The sequence below is a fragment of the Meriones unguiculatus genome, chromosome 20, assembly GCF_030254825.1.
Source record: "Meriones unguiculatus strain TT.TT164.6M chromosome 20, Bangor_MerUng_6.1, whole genome shotgun sequence".
In the NCBI taxonomy this organism is placed as follows: Eukaryota; Metazoa; Chordata; class Mammalia; order Rodentia; family Muridae; genus Meriones; species Meriones unguiculatus.
In genome coordinates this window covers 63,158,453-63,178,732 of record NC_083367.1, presented here as the reverse complement: position 1 = coordinate 63,178,732, position 20,280 = coordinate 63,158,453, and the positions used below count along the sequence as shown (strand labels likewise).

General features: G+C 49.5%; 1 protein-coding gene across 4 annotated transcripts in view; it reads left to right on the top strand.

Annotated features, from left to right (window-relative positions):
- The first annotated feature begins 7,078 nt into the window (after positions 1-7,078).
- The window catches only part of Fndc1 (fibronectin type III domain containing 1), an 81,877-nt gene continuing 68,675 nt past the window's right edge, over positions 7,079-20,280 (top strand). For all 4 annotated transcript variants that reach the window (XM_060373139.1, XM_021635733.2, XM_021635734.2 and 1 more), the window contains exon 1: positions 7,079-7,349. In XM_060373139.1, the coding sequence (XP_060229122.1) occupies positions 7,247-7,349 (103 nt within the window). In that variant the 5' untranslated portion in view covers positions 7,079-7,246. The remainder of the gene's footprint in view (positions 7,350-20,280) is intronic.

Below are 20,280 nucleotides of genomic sequence, written 5' to 3'. Positions count from 1 at the left end.
GTGGATGGGTCCTTTGTGGGGCTCAGAGCGGAAGTGGGGGACAGCAAAAGGCTTAGACTACAGAGGGGATGGAGAAAGAGTGGCTGGGGTGTGTGTGAAGAGGAGCTAGAGCGGGTAGATGCTCAGAAAAAGAGGGTGCCTTGGGGATGAATGTGCTGAGGGCTCATTAAGTCATGACTGAAGCAAAGGCAGACAGACGGGTCGTTCCCTGGTGGGGGAAACTAGAGAGGAGTTCAAGTGCCCCCTTTCCCTCCCCAGAGCATCATGTGAACAAGAGCGGAGAATCACCATGAGCTGTTAGGGAAGTGCTTTAATTCAGATGACACAAAAACCACAGAAGGGCGCTGATGAGACGCCTCTGTGAGTAAAGTGCTTGCTACACAGGCGCAGAGATCTGAGTCAAGTCCTTAAGCATCCCTGTAAAAGCTGGGCATGGTGGAGCACGCCTGTAATTCCGGGGCCCAGTGGCAGAGCGCATCCCTGGGGCTTGCTGACCCAAAGTCTAGCTAATCGCTGACTTTCAGGTTTGGTGAGAGGCCCTGTCTCAACAATAATGTGGAGGACAGTAGAGGAAGGCTGCCTCCGTGGCTGAGTAGGCTGCTGAGAACACAGGTGTGGAAAACGGCCCTCTTCCTGAGGTCAGGAATACCAAGGAGAAACAGAAGGGGCCATGGCCTGGTGCCTTCCAGCCAACATCCTGTTTCTGCTAATGCCATGTTGGAGAATCATTCTCTCAGTTTTGGAATGACACAAAGATCGATAAGCTTGTCCATGGGAGATCAGGTTGACTTCCCCTGGCTGCGTGTTTACTGACTGCTTAGATAGGAGTTGGCTACAAACCCTTTGTTTCTACTTCTGCAAAAGTCTCTTTTCACAGTTCACGAGCAGGAAGGGGTAGGGGCCTCGTGAGCTGCTGAGCACCACGTATATACAGAAGGGAATGCTTGGAGGCTTCCCAGCCACTCACAACTCAAAAAGAGGTGGTTGGGTAAGCTTTTGAAGGGAAGAAACATTGTACCGGGGCTTGAGGGTCTTGCTTGACCTTTCCATGGGGCAGCTCACTGAGGTGACGGGAGCCAATTTCCAGTCAACTGGCAGCTGTTTCTGATGTCATTTTATAGACATCCCGTGCCTTCCTTGTGGGCCAGGTACACAGCGGGGGCTCATCACGGGGCTACTGAACCAACAATTAGTGTCCCCATTCTGAGAACAAGTGCCTGTGTGTCCTCACGCTGTCTGAGACATGCAGGATTTGCAGGGCCCAGGGCTTGGGGGACATGTTCTTGACGATCCAGCAGCTCAGACTTTCGTGCGCAGCTCTGTAGTGGGGGCTTGCTTCCTGGTTGTGTGCTGTTCTCAGCAAGGGGCTGGAAGTCGGGGAAGAGCAGCCTGGGAAGGCGGCCAGACATGTGTTTTCCTGGTATGGTGCCTGGGCCAACTTTTAAAACCGTGAGCACAACTTGAGGACTGTGCATTTTGAGCTCTGGTCCTCCTCAGACTTGCCAGCGCCTCCCACCCACACCTGGCCTCCTTGAATTCTGTAGGATTAGAGTGAATGTGACTGTGTCTACCTACAGCAGCGGTTCTCAATCTGTGGGTCGCAGCCCTTTTGGCAAACCTCTATCTCTACTCATAACAGTAGCAACATTACAGTTATGAAGTAGCGGCAAAAATAATTTTATAGTTGGGGCTCACCACAACCTGAGGAACTATAATAAGGGTCACAGCATTTGGAAGGTCGGGAACCACTGACCTAAAGGAAGGACATAGGAGGTTGTACATGTAGGGTCAAACACATCCTTGGGGAAAATAGAGTGAAGGAGCCTAAAGGATAAAATAGTGTGTGGATTTTTCTTTGGACTTCATCGTCTAGTTCAGCACTCACCGCGCTGACTATAGTTTGGTTTTGATTGTTTGGTTGATCCCCTGCATTTGGCCTGGAGCTCTTTGAGGCAAGAGCGGATCTGTCTTGACCACGTTTGTATGTTCAGATCCCAGGACACTGTGTGGAACAAGAGCAGAAGCTCAATACCGAAGATACACAGGTGATGGGTATACAACCTCTCCTTATAGAGCCCAAAGCCAAGGGCCCATTGGGGAGTGTAGGTGACGGAGCTAGAACGTCAGCTTCCTTTTAGAATATGTGTGCCTAAGTGAGCATGTGCATGTTTGTGCCTGTGTGTGAGCATTCCATTGTGTGCGTGTGTGTGTGTGTGTGTGTGTGTGTGTGTGTATGACGTATATCCGGAAACCAGAGGTCAATGCCAGGCATTGTTCTTCCCGAGTCATCCACTGTGCTGTTTGAGGCACAGTCTCTCTTTGGCCTTGGGTTTGCAAATTACTTTAGGCTCAATGGCTGGTGAGGCCTAGAGACCCACCTATCTCAGGGCTGGGATTATAAAGGCTCCCCCCCCCTTTTTTTGTGCATGGGTTCTAGGGCTCTCACTTAGCCCTTATGCTTCTACTGCAAATGCTTGGTCAACGGAGCAGGCTATGTCTTTAGAATGAGTCAACAGACACACTGGGCCAGTGCTCTTAAGGAAGCACACGCCAGCCTGGGAATCTGACATCTTAGTCCTTTTGTTTCACCGGCCCCCAACACAATTGCCCTAAGGAGGATAATTACCTTGACATGACCTTGAGTGGGTCATGTTATAAGTTATAACCTCACTCAGGATCTCACTGTGGGCAGTGACAGAGCGACAGGATGCTGCCCTGGCCCCGGACATCATTTCTTTCCCACTCTTTCCAAACCCTGAGAAGATGAATGACTTAATACCCAGGGCTTGCTAGAGAGGGTTGGGCTCCATTTGGCTGCTAACAGAGTATTTCTCTCAAATCTATAGTGGTATTTTTATTTGCGATCTCTGCCTTGATCACGTTTTGAGTTGTCATGTGTGGTAGAGAGAGACCTGAGCTTGGAGTTGAAGCTTGGCTGGGCCATGCCTCATGGTTAGAGGACCAGGGACATGCCAGATTCCCTGGATCCTTGTGATGCTGAGACTCTATCAAGGGCAGAAGGAATAAAGTTCTAGAAAAGGTTTGAAAAAATGTTATCTTATTGATAGAAGCAAGAATTTTTTTCCATATCAACAGAACTGAGAGGAATGAAGGAATCTACTATATGCTATTTTTCTGTCTTTTCTGCTTGTTTACTTCCTGATTCATTATGGTGAAAGTATGTTTCCCCTTTATTCACCCCAAGCATGTTAGACACATTCTTTCCATGTGTGACCTTTAAAAAACAGTACGCACATCACCATTGTGTACTGGGCATTGCATAGGATTTGCTACTGCCGTCATGACGTACATCTGCACAGGTGGTGTCTCCAGAGGAATCCAAGAGCCAAACCCAAGACTGAACAGGACTGGATGTCCCATGAAAGGGACGGGATGCACACTCTCAGAACTCTGAGTCTGCTCTTGATGGCCGCTCAGACTTGGTTCCCATTTATCCACGTGAAGCATGAAAACAGCACTTTAACCCCCTCCCTCAGGAATGCTATGACAACGTGTAAGGAGAGTGCTGAACTCTCTTGATGCACCGCAATTTGAAACATAACTAGAACCAGAGACAGTGTATGTGGACACAGCCTGATTCATGAAGCTGGAAATAAACGATAGAATGAAGGTGGAGGCAGGCAGCAGAGCATTAGATTTCAATAGTTGATGATCTACACAGCCAGAGAGAGATGCCCATCTTTCTTTTTTCTTCTTTCTTTGTTTCTTTCTTTGTTTCTTTGTTTCTTTGTTCCTTCCTTCCTTCCTTCCTTCCTTCCTTCCTTCCTTCCTTCCTTCCTTCCTTCCTTCCTTCTGTTCTTTTCTTCTTCTTCCTCTTCTTTTTGAGGATCTCATGTAGACAAGGCTGGCCTTGAACCCTTGATCCTCTTGCCTCCAACTCCCAAGTGTTGAAATTTTAGTCCCGGGTTTTGCTTTATTTTGTTGAGTGAAATCAAAGCAACAATCAGGAGATTAAGAAAATGTGTGAAAAAATAGTAAAGCGTATTAGACAGCATTGGTGGTTGGGCACACTCAAAGCAGAAGGGCGTACTATGTGGACAAGGGAAGGGAACTAGCCAGAGGGGGTAGGACAATGATGGGGGGGCTATATATATATTGGCACACACATATATGAACAAGGTATACACACACATACATATACACACAAACACACACCTAAGACACACCTGTAATCCCAGCACTTGGGAGATAGTGGCAGGAGAAGTAGAAGTTCAAGTTCATCCACAAGTGGTGACTCTGAGGCCAGCCTGGAATACATGATACCCTGTCTCAAAAGCAAACAAGGAAAACACCAGCAAGCCTGTATCTCTGAGACAGCCACTTGCGGGACAGACGGCAATGCCTCTTAGGCCAGTTTAATGTCTCACCTTTTGAACCTAGAAGATGGGATGGCGAGACAGATGGCCCAGCTGGTGAGCGCATCTGTTTAAGCATGAGGACGGTTCAGATCCGCAGTCCCCCTGAAGGTGTGTGATGACGGGATCCTGGAACCCCAATGCTGCAGAGGCAGAGACAGACTCTCTGTGGTTCCCTGGCCATCCAGTCCAGCTAAATTAGTGAGTTCTGGGTTCAGTGAGAGGCTCTGTCTCAAAAAAACGTGGTAGTGAGAGACTGAGAAAAGCTCTTCTGGCAACCTGTGCCCCCCCCCACACACACAGACACACAGACACACACACACACACACACACACACACCCCTCCCTGAAAGTTATGATCCCTTAGAAATCTCATTTAGGGCTTTAAAATTAGATAAGCGTTGTCAGTTTTCTTTTTCTGAGACAGGGTCTCGACTCACGGTGATCTACCTGTGTCTGCTTTCCAGGTGTGTGCCATCACGCCCGGGCCAGGTTTGTATTTAATCTGAACTGGGACTTGTAAACTCTGGCTATGTCATGGAGTGTGCAGTAGCTCTCCACCCGCTTCTGCTCGGATTGTCCGAGAACTCTAACACTGGAACTTGATTTGCCCCATGCTCTCTGAAGAGTTCACAGAGGAAAGTTACTTTAACAAGCCACCTTCTAGGGTGTGTGTCATGCTACGTGGCTGCACATTGTCACGGGATAATTTCCTGCGTCTAAACAGAGGGGTGAAGTCTTGAAATTACAAAAGTCCCAAAGCGCAAGCAGAGGACAGCGTGGCTTCGTGCGCTGTCGATCTCTTTTCTCTCCACAGCCCATTAGTTATGAAGTCATCTTAGCCAACGTTTCCAGATGATCCCGGGATGTCTCAGCTGTGTGCCCCGGTCTTCCCTGGGCTATGGGAGCCTATTTCTGGCCTCTCTCCTGCTCCAAGTTCTGAGCCCAGAGCTCTCTCCCTGTTTGGTGGCTTTCTGTGGGAGGCTTCCTTCTCACAGGCTGCATCCCCTTGGAGCCAGAGCCATAGCTCGTTTTGGCCATTATGTTAGTTAGGCTCCTCTGGCCACTCTTACAGAGCATCACACACAACGTGGCTTAAACTTTGGAAGTTTCTTTTGTCTAGGTTCTTGAGGTGGGGTGTCTAATAGTAGGCCTGCTGGACTTACAGCCAGGGCCAGCAGGTCCGTGCACAGGCTCTGGTGAGAGTGGTCCTTTCCCTCTTCCTGCTTCTGGTAGTTGCTCCTTAGTATCCTTTGGCCCTTGATTGCCTCCGACCATCTGTGGTCACATGTCCTTTCCTTATATGCAGATCAAGTCCCTGTTCCCCTTTCTAGAAACATACATATTACATTCATAGCCTAAATTCTCTGAGAATGCTCAGCTCAATCTCAGTCCCTACGCCCGCGTGCGGTACCTAATACTCACAGCCTCCAGCGATGAGGAGACACTTCTGTTTTAAAGCCTGATTCAGCAAACCATGGCCACTGCCCTTCACCCTCGGTGGAACATGGAGGAAGAGATGATTTTTTCATCAGTTCCCCCACCTCTGGCTGACCAGCAAGATCGACAGGACCCCTGGACCAAGCTTGTTTGTTAGGCTAAGTTGGGAGAGAGTGGGGAGTGGGGAGGGAGCCTGACATTCCTGATGGAAGAGCACGCCTCTGTGTGTGTGTGTGTGTGTGTGTGTGTGTGTGTGTGTGTGTGTGTTGTTGGGTTAGGGGTTGGGGGACAGCAAAAGCCAGACTGCAACTAACTGGCCTGTGGTGAAACTAGAACTGTAAGTGTCGAGCTGAGACCATCTGGTTAACAGTAGAATGCTCCCAAACTCCAGCGAGGGGATCAACGGAGAGCCCTCCAGTATGGATATACTGATTTTTGTCATTGTGTTTCAGAATAGAGATTCCGTGATCTGTTGCCACCTTCCACGCTTTGTTTAACGTGCTGTCCTTCCCGGAGAATTAGACAAATCTGGGCACGTTTGGGGTTGCCACGTCGGCGAGCGGATTTCGTGTTCTGTCACTTTGCAGTGGCGAAAGGTTGGTTTGTAGAGAGCCGCGCTCTGCTTCGCTCGCGCGCATCTTCGCCGCCTCCAGGGGCGCTCCTGCTCCGCTCGTCTCAGGCCGGAGTAGACCAAAACCCGGGCTGCTATCCCGCACAACGGGACCCCAAGGCGTATTTAAATTACAGAAAGGGAGGTCAGATGAGTTCTTGGCCGGCTTCTTGCAGCTTGCTTAAAGCCTGCTTCCGTTTCAACTGGAATCACGCGCTCCTGCGAAATGACAGCCAGGAGCTGCGGCGTCTGGTACAGTTCTTCACCCCTGCTCAAGCGCTCTGGCTCGGTGGGAAGGGCACCGCCAGCCCGCAGACCACTGCCTGGCCGGGTCCCCGAAACTGAAATCGCGCAGAGAGGTTAAGGGTTTATGGGGACAAAGTTCACGCCCTGTTTGGGCCACTTTCCCGGCCAAAAAAGTATTAAAGAATTAGACAAACGGAGGACGTTTCCTGGTCGCTCTTCCTGGCGAGCAGGCTACCGACGTCTTGTTTTTATATTTCACCAAAAACCGAGTGGGGTTCCCGGACTCCCGGGTCACCGGTCCTGAGCCCCGCCCGCCTGGGGTGGGGGTTGCGCGCGCGCCGGCAGGGGGCGCCCGAGCGCGGCTAAAAGGCGCGGCGGGCGGCGGGTGGCCTCAGTGGCGGAGCGCGGCAGCGGTGCGCGGCCAGGAAGCGTCGCCGAGGGGCTGCAGCGCCGCCAGCACGGGACACGGAGCGCCCGGCGACCCGCAGCCGACGGCGTGCCCCTGCGCTCCCCTCACCCCGGTCAGCGCCCCGCCGGCCGCCCCCGCTCCGTCTCCGCGCGTCCCGGGGTTCCCGATGGCCCCCGAGGCCAGGGCGTCCCCGAGCCCGCTGCTGCCCTGGGCGGCGCTGCTGCTCTGGGCGGCGCTGCTCCCTGTGGCTTCCTTGGCGGGGCCCCCAGGTACGAGCATACTGGACTCCGCGGTCGTCCAGCTGTCTTCTCTGCCAGCCCGCTTGTCACTTTGGGGACCACTGCCCCGCTCTGGCTCCGTGTTGCCCGCGTTTGTCTTGTCACTAACCTGTGCGTCCTCGTGAGTCGAGCCAGGGCGCGCGGGGTGTGTGCGCTGGACTGTGCGGATGGGAGATGGGCTTGGGGGACACCGACGGCTCGAGAGAACTGGGGGCTGGAACTTGTCTAAGTGCCCTGGAGAGCCAGGCAAAGGAGAGGAAAAGTGACTTTGGGCATCGTATGGGAGTAGGAGGTGTGGGTTGGGGGGCACTTTTTTTAGGTTAGGCTCCCCTGGGGGCATTCTTCTGTCGTCCTGTTCACCTGTCTTGAGGTAGGATGTTGTCACTGGGGAGTTGAGAGAGAAAGAGAGAGAGAGAGAGAGAGAGAGAGAGAGAGAGAGAGAGAGAGAACCAGCAGCGCCAGGCTCAGGAACTGCAGCTGGAGGAAGAGGGAGAGAGGGAAGGGGGACCATCAGCAGATCCTGGAGAACCTCGCCCTCCCCACTCTCAGGCTGCAGAGCCTGGATGGACACTTGCTTTGCTCAAGAGGCTTGGCTCCCTCTCATTTTTCTCGCGTCTTTCACCCAGGATGAGAGGGAGGAAGAGAAAAGCTTGCGGTGGGCTTTCATCCCTATGTCCTCAGCGTCTTGGTTCCCACCTCCATGCACGATTTCCGCAGCTGGAAACTGCGGCTTTTATTTATGTCATCAGCTTGCAGGAATCTAAAAAGCGTCTCTCTCTCTCTCTCTCTCTCTCTCTCTCTCTCTCTCTCTCTCTCTCTCTCTCTGGTGACACCTTTGGTAGCTCTAGCATGCATATTGCTTGGTGGTATTGTATGCCACGTACTCTGACGCTGAGTTCCTTTTTCATAAGGAGGTCAGGCAGGCAGTACGGGTCTTTTCTCTCACACCATGCCTGACAGAATAAAATCTATTCTAATCCTCCAACTCCCCCACCTACAGTCCCACAGCCTCACTCTTTCTAAGCCAAAGTTTTCTGAGCGCTGAAAGGGTTTTTGTACAGAGAGCAATCTGGAAGTGGAGGCACTAGTGAGCTTTGTGGTGGTCCAGTCTCCTTCCTTCTGATTCCAGGGTCACCTGCAGGGTGGATTCCGCCTGTGAGTGTGGGAAGGCAGGGCTGCTGTGCTCCTGAAGGGTTCTACAGCATTGCCGCTCTCTCTCTCTCTCCCTCTCTCTCTCTCTGCAAATCACTGCACTGTGGAATGTTGGAACTGGAAGGCTTGTTGGCACTTCTCTCTACTGTGTTGACGTGGGATTTGCAGTAAAATGATGACCAGACTAGAAATGGACAAAGGAGACAAGCACATTTCGAAGTGCCCATTTACCATACTTAAGTTCAATTAGCGAAGGAAAGAAGTGGGCATAGCAGCCTGCAGATGGCTCCTGTGCTAGGGAAGAGATCACGAAGCAGCATGTAATTTATTCCATGGGCTCCTTGAGGAGCCTTCCTGTCTGTCTTGCCATTCACAGTTTCAGCAGCTGCTTGGATTTGTGTCTGACGGGCAAGGCCACAGGCAGACTTAATTCATGCTTCCTGCAAGTGGCTGCTGTCGGCCCCATCCATCCTTTTTTGGGGGTCCGGCATCTCTGAGAGGCAAATTGCTCAGAGCTAAGCTGACAGGAGCAGACCATTATAGCGCTACAGGAGTTTTCCTTGCAGCACACACTGAAGATCTCACTGAGCCTTCAACTTAGGGCTGATTAAAACAAAACAGAGTAAGCAACTTATGCCCTCCCCCACCACGCCCGTCACTACAGTCAGATACTATGCAAACCTTAAAAGAATGAGGGTGCCCCTCAGGGCAGAGCACTGAAACCATGCATGCATTTACAGGGGACACCCAGGTACAGCTAGAGGTAATCTTCATTTTCTTCTCTAAAGCTAAAGATCTTTTCAAGAGATCCCCAAGGCCAGACGTATTCCCAAAGAAATATGAGGACACTCTCTGCCTCTTTCCTGCACTGGTGTTCACAGAGATGGAACAAAAGTTTGAGGGTACAATAAATGGTACATGACAGTGAGCCAAGGCAGGGACATTGAAAACCCTGACAGTGTTTAACCCCAAGGAAAAACACCTGTGTGACTAGAGTCAGCAGCTGAGTAATTTGCTTTCTAAGTGGAATGCTTTATTTACTTTAAAAAAAATGGCTACAAACAAACTATAGTTGCTGACATGAGAAGCTCTTGCATATTTTTTCTTCAAAAACGAACAAAGTAAGCTGCCTCTAGTAAAGTAATTGAAAGTATTTCTTGTCAGTGATGCAACTTGATTTTTTTTTTAAGTTAACACGTGAATGCTGCTAAGCTGCCTCTCCTTTGGCATGCTCAGACACTTCTCTGTGTTAGAAACTTTTCTTATGATGATGGTGGTGCGAATGGATGTGGTTTTAATAGCAATATGAGTGAAAGTATGATTTTAAAGGTCAAATGATGAAACATGGTGTGTCCACCTGGCTATCAAACAGAGCGTTACCCAGGGGCCCATGCACACACCCGTAACAGCAGGGCTCTTGTAGCAAGGTGGGAGGTGGAGACAGGAGAATCACTGGAAATCACTCGAAGCTGTGGACCGGATGGCACGGCGTGCCCAGTACAGCAAGCGACACAAGAGAGACTGTGCCCCAGTCGGGTAGGAAGCGAGAAGAGACCTCCAAAAGCCATCTTCTGGCCGCCACGTGCAAGTGTGCCTTCATGTGTGCACATGCCAGGGCATGGGGGAGTAAACACGCATACACACTCGCTCACACAACTATTGTTTAGCTTCAGCTTTGAATGAATCTTTTACAGCTCCTGGGATACGCAGCTGAGTGAAAGTTAAAAGTCCCAATGCCCGGGTCAGAATCCTGATGCCGTTGTCACCTCTCCAGTGGCCTTTAGCAGTGCGTCTTCATTTGTGGATAGGCTCGGGCTATGAGATCCTTGGAAACCTTCCTATGGCCCAGCCCTCTCCAGCCCTCTCTGGTGTTTCTTTTCAGTCCTACCTTTGCAAATACATGCCCCTTTTGTTTTAGCTAACAGACGAATGACCCGAATCCCTCATTCTTGCTAGCACAGGAGGCATTATTGTAAAATTAGAGGGTGTGGTGGGATGTCAGAATGACAATTCTCGTCACTAGGAAGACATCCCTAGAGGGTTCCCATGTCACCAACATGCCCTATCTTTGTGTAAGTCATAATGGCCCATCCCTGGTCTATGAGGGATGTGGATGTGGCATGCATCCTTTCCCTGTGGTTGCTGTGAGGAATCGACACACACATCTGGGATAAAGGCAGCAGGAATTATTGCATATAGTATTGGCAGTCAGGAGTCCAGACTGGGTCTCTCAGGGCTAAAATGCAGGGCCGTGTTCCCTTGGGAGACCTGGGGCATGAGTCGTTTTCTTCCCTTTCCTGCTACTGAGCGTCCACCTTCCTTGGCTCTTGGGACTTAGGAGGAGATCTTTGGGAACCATTCCTCTGCCAACCTCAAGGGGTGTGAATAAGAAACCTGGACACAAACATTCCCGGAGCTACTCCTGGAGGCTGACTGGGGACTGGACCTCTGCCTTGTTCCCTATGAAATTTCAGGGCTTTCTTAGGATGTAATTAAACTTCTGTTACCAGGAGCTTTTGTTTTGATCATAAATCATGGGGGTGGGCATTTAAAACTGTGAAAGTGAAAGAGAGAAAGGAACGGGCCTGCTGTGTAGTTACTTGTGCAAATCGGTGACTTGGGTAACTTGGTGAAAGCAGGTAGTTGGGGGAGGGGAGGGAACAACCGTGGTTGTTGCCCGCACAGCACTTCTTAGCCAGCGTTAATAATTGTGTACTGTGTATTTAGGACCATTGGTTAGTCACATAAACCAGCGTCCCTTTTTCCTTTCTCCCAGAAGCTTTCCCCTTGGCATCCTCATTCCTGGACCCACCGCTCGACAGCGCTTGCGCTCTGTGGCCCATAGAGGGCGCTCCGGTCTTTCCGAGGCGGCCCCATCTTCCGTGGGCTTTAGCAAAAGGGATTTCTTTATTGGCGGCTGGGCCGTATAGGGACAAGAAAACGAGCGCACACGTCAGGCTATCGCTCTGTCGCTTTAATGCCCCGTTTGTAAAACCTTTTTGGGTTTGCCACTCGTTGAAGCTTCCTGCAAACATTAAGGTGTAAAGGACATGGTCGACAGGACTGCGCATTAACAATTGCCACTTAAATATTAATAGAAGGGGGCGGGGACCTGAAGCCTAAGTCTAAAGCTGAGGTTTGCAGTCTTTTAGCTTTTGGGGTACCCTCGGCACCGTTGTAGGCCCAGGCCAAAATTGAAGCGGCTGGACCACAGGGGACAGTAAGAAACGCAGGGAGTGGTGGTGTCCACAGACTTGCTAACTAATCCCTCTTCCCCTCCCCCCCTCCCTCTGTGTGTGTCTTTCTCCCTTCCTCCCTTCCTTAAGCTTTACTGTTGTTCCTAGGGAGAGTATTGCAAGTTATTCTAATTCTAATCATATATCATATACTACAATACACTTAAAATTGAGTATAACAACTTAACTGTAAACGCTGGTTGAAAACAGCCAGCATTGTAGTTTTCTGCCGTGGCATCAAAACACGCAATCAAACCCAAGCTGCAGGAGAGACTCTCACCTCTCTCAGGCAGACTTGTTAAAAATGCCCTTCTCATAACCGGCTCTCCCCCCTGTGTTCTCACACCTCGTTTCCATGGACCCTGTGGGAGCTTGGTGATACTGTCATCTTCCTCCTGTGGGAATCAGGGTTAAAGCTGTTAAACTGTTCTCCCAAAGGTGTAATCTAAAATACACTTGTCCTAGGATCTGGACTCAAATCTTAGAAATCCCACAATCCTCCCCTGCAGGCTACCTGCGTTTGCATATCTGGAAATTAACGGTGCTACCCAGGTTTTCTTCTTTAGGCTACATGTAAATGCCAGCACTGGCATTTATGCTCCAGGGACTGGTTAGTTTTAACTGCCAACTAGATACAGTCACCTGGGAAGAGAGTCCTATGCGGAATTATTTAGATCGGATTGGGCTGTGAGCAGGTCTGTGGGAGAATTGTCCGGGCAATTGATGTAGGAAGCTCCGGCCCACTGTTCTGTAGGCTGTGGGCCCTAAACAGCTCAAGAAAGGAGAAAGCCAGCCGGAGCCAGCCAACAAGCCAGCGCTCATGCATTCATCGCTAGTTACTCTTGACTGTGGGTGTGCTGTCTCTCTTAAATCCCTGCTGCCTCAACTTCCCTGCATGACAGATTGTAAGCTGGAACGGCACCCTTTCTGGGTCTCTGCTCCTGTGGCCAGCCGCCAAGGAATGATTCCATCACAATGTGGTGCGCTGAACGCCAGCCTCAGTTGCTGCAAATTGTCCCTGTTACAAAACAGACTAGGGGTGTGCCGCTAGGAAATTACGCTATGCAACCGAGGTAGGGCAAGAGGTTTGTTGGGGGAAGAGGGAGATCAGAGTGGGGCCATGAGAGAGACGGAACGAACAAGACAAAGATGCGATCTGGGGTAGTTGGACCTTTTATGCAGCACATAAGGACATGGTCGACAGGACTGCGCATTAACAATTGCCACGGGGAAAGCTGCTTCAGGCTAGGTCCCGGAGGGCAGGCCATGGAAATGCCTGATTGCAAAGAAGGGGCGTGGCCATAAACAGGGTCTTTCCTAACACTGGTCTGGTTAAACTCGCCCCATCAGCAGTTTGAGACCTGCTTGTGTGTAATCCCATCCTCAATCCTTCATGCTAATTCCACGCACTCACAGCCAGTACACATGTGCACCCCAGACCCTTCGTTCTCTACCCGTAAGAACTTTGCAAGTGTGTTCTGTGATTTCATCCAGGTTTGATGGTTGTCTCTCACTAGCTGTGTGAGAGCTCTCTAAGCTCTTTCTCATGGTCAGTTCGAGTAATACCAAAGTGAAAAACACAGGGACACACACACCTTTTTGTTCATCATATGGTTTGTACTCCCCCTTTACTGATAGATTATTTGTCTGTTTCCATTAATAATCATTAAGTGATTTAAACATTTTTAAAAATTATTCACTAGAAATCTGGACTGTCACTGGGTCTTCTGGTCACATCTGTTGCACTTGCTTTTTTGTTTGTTTTTCCCTACCTCCTCAAAACACTTGTTGGGCCTCTCTTTTAGTGTTTTATTTTGTAACTCAGGATGGCCTTACACTCACCAGCTTGTTTGAGATTCTGATTCTTCTGCCTCCACATGCTGGGACTGCAGGCATGAGCCAGCACTCTTGGCTGATGTGCTGAGCATTGAGTTCAGGGCTTCGTGCACACTAGGGGAGCATTCACCATCTGAGCCCGACCCCAAGCCCTTGGCTGGCACGTTTGCATTTTTTTTAAATTATTTGCTTATATTTTATGAATTGGTGCTTTGCCTACATGTATGTCTGTATGAGTGTCAGATCCCTGAACGTTAATACAGTCGTGAGCTGCCATGTGGGTGCTGGGAATTGAACCCGGGTCCTCTGGAAAAGCAACCAGTGCTCATAACCTCTGGGCCATCTCTCCGTCCCACCTCCCACGTCCTCCCCTGGCACATTTCTAAGGGAATTTTCCAGGGAGCTTTCAGGGCTATAGGAGTGGTGCCCAAGGACGCAGGAATGTCCGAGTGTTTAACATAGTTAGAGAATGACTTTCACATTTTGAGGGGAAAAATGAATTTTTAGATAGATTGTGTGTGTGTGTGTGTGTGTGTGTGTGTGTGTGTGTTAGCTGGCATGTCAAGCAGTTTGCAGTGGGCTGAGTCTGAGCTGGACCAGTGAACAATGGCAATTCTTTAAGAAACTGCTTCTTGGTTGCAAACTGAATTTGAAGAATGTGCAAAAGATCCTTTCAAAACCCTGGGGAGACTGATTTCCTGGGAGTCTGTGGCGTTGGCACCAGCAGGCGTGGTGCTGTGTGCCCCCACAGCTCTCAGCACTTGCTCTTTACAGTAGCGTATCTTCTCACAGTTTTTACAAGGAAAACATCCACCTAATCCCTCCAGTTCATCTTTCCAGTCCGTTCCTGGAAGCTAATGGTGCAGATTGGGGGAGGGGATCTTACTTCCCCTTAAACAGTAGTTTTTGTTTATGTTGGTTTCTAAACAAAAAGTCCAAGAGCTTTAAAATTTTAAATCCTAACAATCACATCTTGCCAGCGCTGTTGGTTATGTTCACTTTCCTTTCTGGTTTCCGTGTTCTGAGGACAGATGTACATACTCAAGTCAACGGCATACTGACAAAAAGACTGACATTGTCAAAATGGTATTTCCAGGGTGGACCCCTAACATCAACAGGAACAAGTTAAAGTGAAAGCAGGTCTCACTTAAAGTCAGAAGTGACTTGGCCTCATGAATCCACAAACGACAGTGTGGCTAACCCCAAATCCTTCTTGGTATCAGTGGATAAAGAGATGAGGAAATTGTTTATCTCTTCACTTGTAAACTTGGGATCAGAGAGACCTAGACTGGATCCAAGGTTTAGTGAGGTCAACAGGGCCCAGGATCATCCCATGTTCCCACTCTGCCATTACATCATCTCCCACTTGTCACCTACTGCTGCTAGATGGTTGATGCCTGTCTAGGGATTATGTGTGACATCCCAGGAGGTGACAAAAGAGGAAGCTAAAAAAGGGCCTGGGCACATTAGGGCTCTTTAAGTTGCTTTTCCACAAGTGACAATACATTTCCTCACCTGTGTCATGGGCCGGGCTCACTTGTAAGTGTATCCTAGCTGCAAGGAAAGCTGAGAGTCAGGACATTCGTATGGTTAGCATTCTAGCTTTCTGGCAAGGGAAAACAATGGCCCAGAAGAAGGCATTGGCTCACTTGGAACTGGAGTTACAGATGTTTGTCTGGCTCATTACATAGATGCTGGGATCCGAACTTGGGTCCTTGTGATTGTACGGTGAGTCCTCATAACCACCCAGTCACCTCTCCAGCCCAGATGTTTCCTTCTATCTCTCCACTTTGTGTTTCTCTGCTTTGTAGCTCCTTCCCCAGATACAGGGGAGGGAGAGGTGAAGCAGGGAAAGAAGGATGGGAAGAGAGCTTTTTGATGAATGGGTATTTTTGCCACACAGCTTTCCTTGAATACCAATCAAGAACAGCCCGTGCTAACGCTGTCTGTAGGAAGGTGCTGACCCTAAGCAGCAGGGGCATGTTTCATGTGAAGACATCCTGAGCCAGCATCTTCATCCTGCTGATGGTCTTGCTTGCATGGTGACTGGGCTCTTGCTCTGGGCCACTTCCAACAGTGTATGTGGTGGGCCATATGTGACCACCTTGAGGTAGCAGATAGACAGATCCAAGGGACATAGTGTTGGGTGCAGTTTCTCTAGTCAAGTGTGAACCTACTGAGGTAGCCCACCTTCCTCAGAGAGTGCAGACTGGAGTTGTTCACATGAGGAGGGTAGCAGAGCAGGCCGTGGCAAACTCTATGCGAAGGTTAGCAAGAGAGAGTTGGGTCGTGTCAGTCACTATCCAACTCCTGGGCTTCTTGGCTTCTTGGGGCTGATGAAGAAAAAAATGGGGTTCACAATCGTATTCCGAGTCAGCTCGGTGCTGTCATGAGCGCTTTGGCATTCGTGCAGGGGAATGAGGCCTTCTGTTCTGAATAAGTGGTGCTTTGTTGTTATCCAAAGGCTAGCTGGAGTGGCAGGAGACGTGAGCCCGAGGGCCCAGCTGGCTGCTGTGTGCGTCAGTGAGTGCTGATGGCAGCTAGGGATGCCGCAGCCACTTGCCAGGAGCAGCCCTGCTCATTCCGGGTCTCTGCAGCTTGCACTCAGTTGTGTGCAGCCCTTTCTCTGCACAAATGCAGCAGAGCACACTGAGTACAGGAAGCAGAATCCACCGAGGGAGTCATGTGTGGGGACCGATGGCTTCTGAGGACTGTGGACTAGATGCTGTCTGTACATCCGGCTACTGCCTTGGCTGTCCTTGGTGTGTGTGTGTGTGTGGGGGGCACAGGATACATCTGTTTGCTTTGATGCTTCTCTGTGCAGAAATATGATGTGGCTTCTCTGTGCTGGGGTCAGGCACTTTCTGTGAAGAGCTCTTTCAACTCTCTGTGGTGTTTTGGTTTATGTATGTATGTATGTGTGTGTGTGTACATATCTTTCTATCTATTTATCTATTGATTGATCGATCTATCAATCGATCTATTGATCTATCATCTATCTATTTTGGGTTTTTCAAGTCAGGCTCCCACTATGTAGCTCTGGTTGTCCTGGAACTCATTATGTAGACCAGGCTGGCCTCAAACACACCTTGGGATCTACCTGCCTCTGTCTCCTGCAAGTGCTGGTATTAAAGGATCATGCCACCATGCCTGAGTCCCTGTGACATTTTATGAGAGTGGTCTCCACAGACCCCGAGACAGAGCCCCAAGGAACCAATGTCATCTGTAGAAAACACTTCCATGGAGCCTCAAGGATGAGAAACCTCAGAAGAGGAACCAACCTGTTTTAATGTGTGGGTTGCGTCTACCTGATGCCCGCCTCTTGGGGAAGATCCAGTCAGCCATCTGTGGATCTTACCGGTACCTGCTCTTACCATACCCTTTAGTCAACTTACACCTTCAGTTTCCCCCTTTGGGGAGACAGGGAAGATCATAATTATTTGGCAAATGTAGTTCCACTTGAAGACTGATTTCAACTCTAGCCAGTTAACTCGGAGCTTTGCCCACTTGCTGCCAGCCTTCTGGGTGTCACTGTGTATCCCTGTGTTTCCCAGCATTTGTGGGAGATAGCTGAGTGCTTCTACTTCCCTTCTCAAGTAAATCTCAAGCTCGCCTCTCACCAGCAAGCTGTACTATCACTGAGTACACCCTACCCTCTCCTGACATACCTGTTGAATTTTTGGTTAAATGCCAGTTGAGGCTGAGGAGACGACTTGGTTCATAAAGTACTTACCTCATAAGCAGGAAGACCCACGCCTCACTTCTGGAACCCAATTAAGTGCCAGTTGTTGTGCTTCGTGCTTGTAGTCCCAGTGCTGAGGAGACAAAGCCAGGTTTATCCCTGTGGCTCAGGGCTCAGTCCGTCTAACCAGTGAGCTGCAGGTCAGTGAGAGAACTTGTTTCAGAGAAGGTGGATGGTGTTCCAGAAAAAAAAACACAATAAATTGTTCTTTATCACACACACACACACACACACACACACACACACACACGTCTAGTGGTTGTACTGAAATTAATGCTTTCTTCACTAGAGAATCTTGGAAGCATTTAGATGCTTCCAATGGATGATAGAAGCTGACTTTCAAAGACGAAGCAGGGAGGCTCCTGTCAACACCCAGACTTCATCCTGTTGGAGAAGGATAATACTAGTGTGTTTGGGGTTTAAGTGGCTCACCTATTTCAAAAGCCTTAAACACTCCCCAGGGGCCTTCTTTGTTGCCAAGCTTGTCCTCACCTGCTCCTGCCTCCCTGAGTGGGTGCCCACTGGGCACGGCAGCCTCTGCCTGCTGGCACTGGCCCTCCCTGCTCTGGGTGGTTCTTCACTGGCAGCTTTTGTGACTGAACACTGGGTACTGGGTTGGCTTCAAAGGTTGCTTTGGATTTTCACAGGAGGCCTTTATTAACAATGCCCTTACCCATCAGTTCCTGACTGAATACTAGTGGCAGAATCTCAATTTGGACTCCTAAAAAATTTCAGAATCCACTGGTTCTTGGAGCCAGACCAGGGGAAATTCAGGAATTGGCTTTAGGGACCCTTAGAACCGAGAGCTCCTTATTAGTCTGTTTTAACTGCTACAACCAAATGTCCGAGGCTAGATGCTGTATAAAGAAAAGATGTTCACTCAGACGACAATTATGGATCTCTATTTCCTTCAGTGCATGACAGCAAGATCAGAACCACTCCTCCCCAGCTTCTTGGTGGTGTCCCCAGCTAGAATAAGTCTAGAGAAGACTCCTGGTGGGGTCACAGGATCACAGGTCGGTTACAGAATTGAGGGGGCCTTTGCTGGATAGATGGAAGAAAGGTGCAGCCATTATACAGCCATTATACATTACACACTTTGCACTGTCCCGCCCCTCACATCACCACAAAGGGATCTTGACCCATAGGTTGAGAACTGAGGCTTTAGGGTGTCCTGAGAGTTCTGTACCAGTTTGAAAGAGATGGCGGAGGCTGCTGTCGCTGAGGGAACTCTGCCCTCAGCTGGGCATCTAATAGATGGCAAATGGAGTAAGAAGAAGCCAGGCAGGAAAGATGTTTAGATACTTGTTTCTTCTGATTTTAAGCTGGAAGACAAAGACTGCTTCGTGTCTGTCCTTTGACTGTCCTTAGTGATAAGAGGAACACACCTGCTCAGCAGATAATGTTTGTCATCTAACCTGGGCATCTTCAGGAGGTCACGCCATATCCTTATTTACACCTTGGCGGGGTCTTTTGGGCAAAATTTGAGATCGGGATAGGACAGGCTCAGAGGGCCACTTTCAGCCTAGAGCTCAGCTTGGCTTTTGGAGTTGTGCTTTGCTCACTTTACAGCCTCCCAGGGCCTAGGAAACACCAGGCCATTCCCAGCGCTGGGGAGGACACGTGCCGGGGTGCGGTGGGTGTTGCAGGGGTCTCCTGAACATAGGGCGAGGTCATCTTGATGCTGACCTGGGGTAGCCGGTGCAGCCTGCCCATAGAGTGACTGTCATGCCCGTGTGGGCAGGAACAGCCCAACAGCTGGGGCTGCTTGGGGACTTCCTTTGTCCCCTTCTGTGAGGGAAAGTCACTGAGGTGACACTGGCTTCTGTTCTATCCAGTACTCCTCTGTACTTGCCGGGAGCACTATTCTACTGCTTGGCTTTCCTATTAGTCAGGGTTAGTGGCTATGAAGCCTCAGCTTCCCCAGGCTGCCATGTAGCAGCTCTCTAGGACAGGCCATGCCTGCTGCCCTGCCTCTCCCCTCCCCCCCCCCCCGCCCTGAAGGTTTGGTACCTTCAGAATCTCTTCTGGATTCGTCTAATGCTCCAGAGCTTGAGAAAGGGGACAGAGAAGCAGGAAGGAGAGTGGTCGCAGAGCATGAAAGCCACCTTCTCTGATTCAAAGCTATCAGCAGTAAATCTGATGTTTTTACTTACGGCCCATTTTCTTCATGTCATGTTGAATTTAGATGTTTAAAATAAATACACAGAGAAGTTGGCTTATTTACCCATCAGGCAAATTAAAGTTGATGCCTGGTTTGGTATTTCTTGCTGTGGTGGACACTCGCTGCTCTTTTCCATTTCTCACACACAGGTTTGCTATTGGATGGTTCTATGGACGCATGACTGCTATTAGCACAGTGTGATCATGACTTGAGATCCAATGAGTCACTCAGATATACTGTTCAGATGTTTGTTTCTTTTCTTCCCAATTAAATGAACTCTCAGTTACATAAATCTCTTCAGCAAGTACTTGGGAGACTATCAAAGAATTAGATAATATTTCTTTTTAGATCACCAGTGTGTGGTTAATTGCTTCAGAAAATATTTGGCTCTTCCTGCTCAATATTTTCTTAGCGGTTTTCTCTACAGCTGTGGGTTTTAACTTCAGGGTCTAAAATGATCCCGTCAGCAGAAGCTGTCTGGGGCAGGCTGTGGATGGAGAATGGCTGTGTGGTAGCTTCCCTTTCTTTCTAGATGGTAAACTGCCAGTCAGGCAAGCTTAAATATTCACCCATTCATCTAGTGCTTGCCGAATGCCAGCTTGAGCCAGCACTTTCTGTGCTTTAACAATTTTGGCAAAAATCATCCAGCAGTAGAATTACAGTGGAGCAATTCAAAGTAAGTCCGCCAAACAGGAGAAAATTCCTGCTTTGTTTCTTCTTGGTTTAGTGTTACCCGTAAGCCTTTCCCTGGTCTTTCTGCCTTCCCTTCCCCCTCCCATCAATCCAGATTCT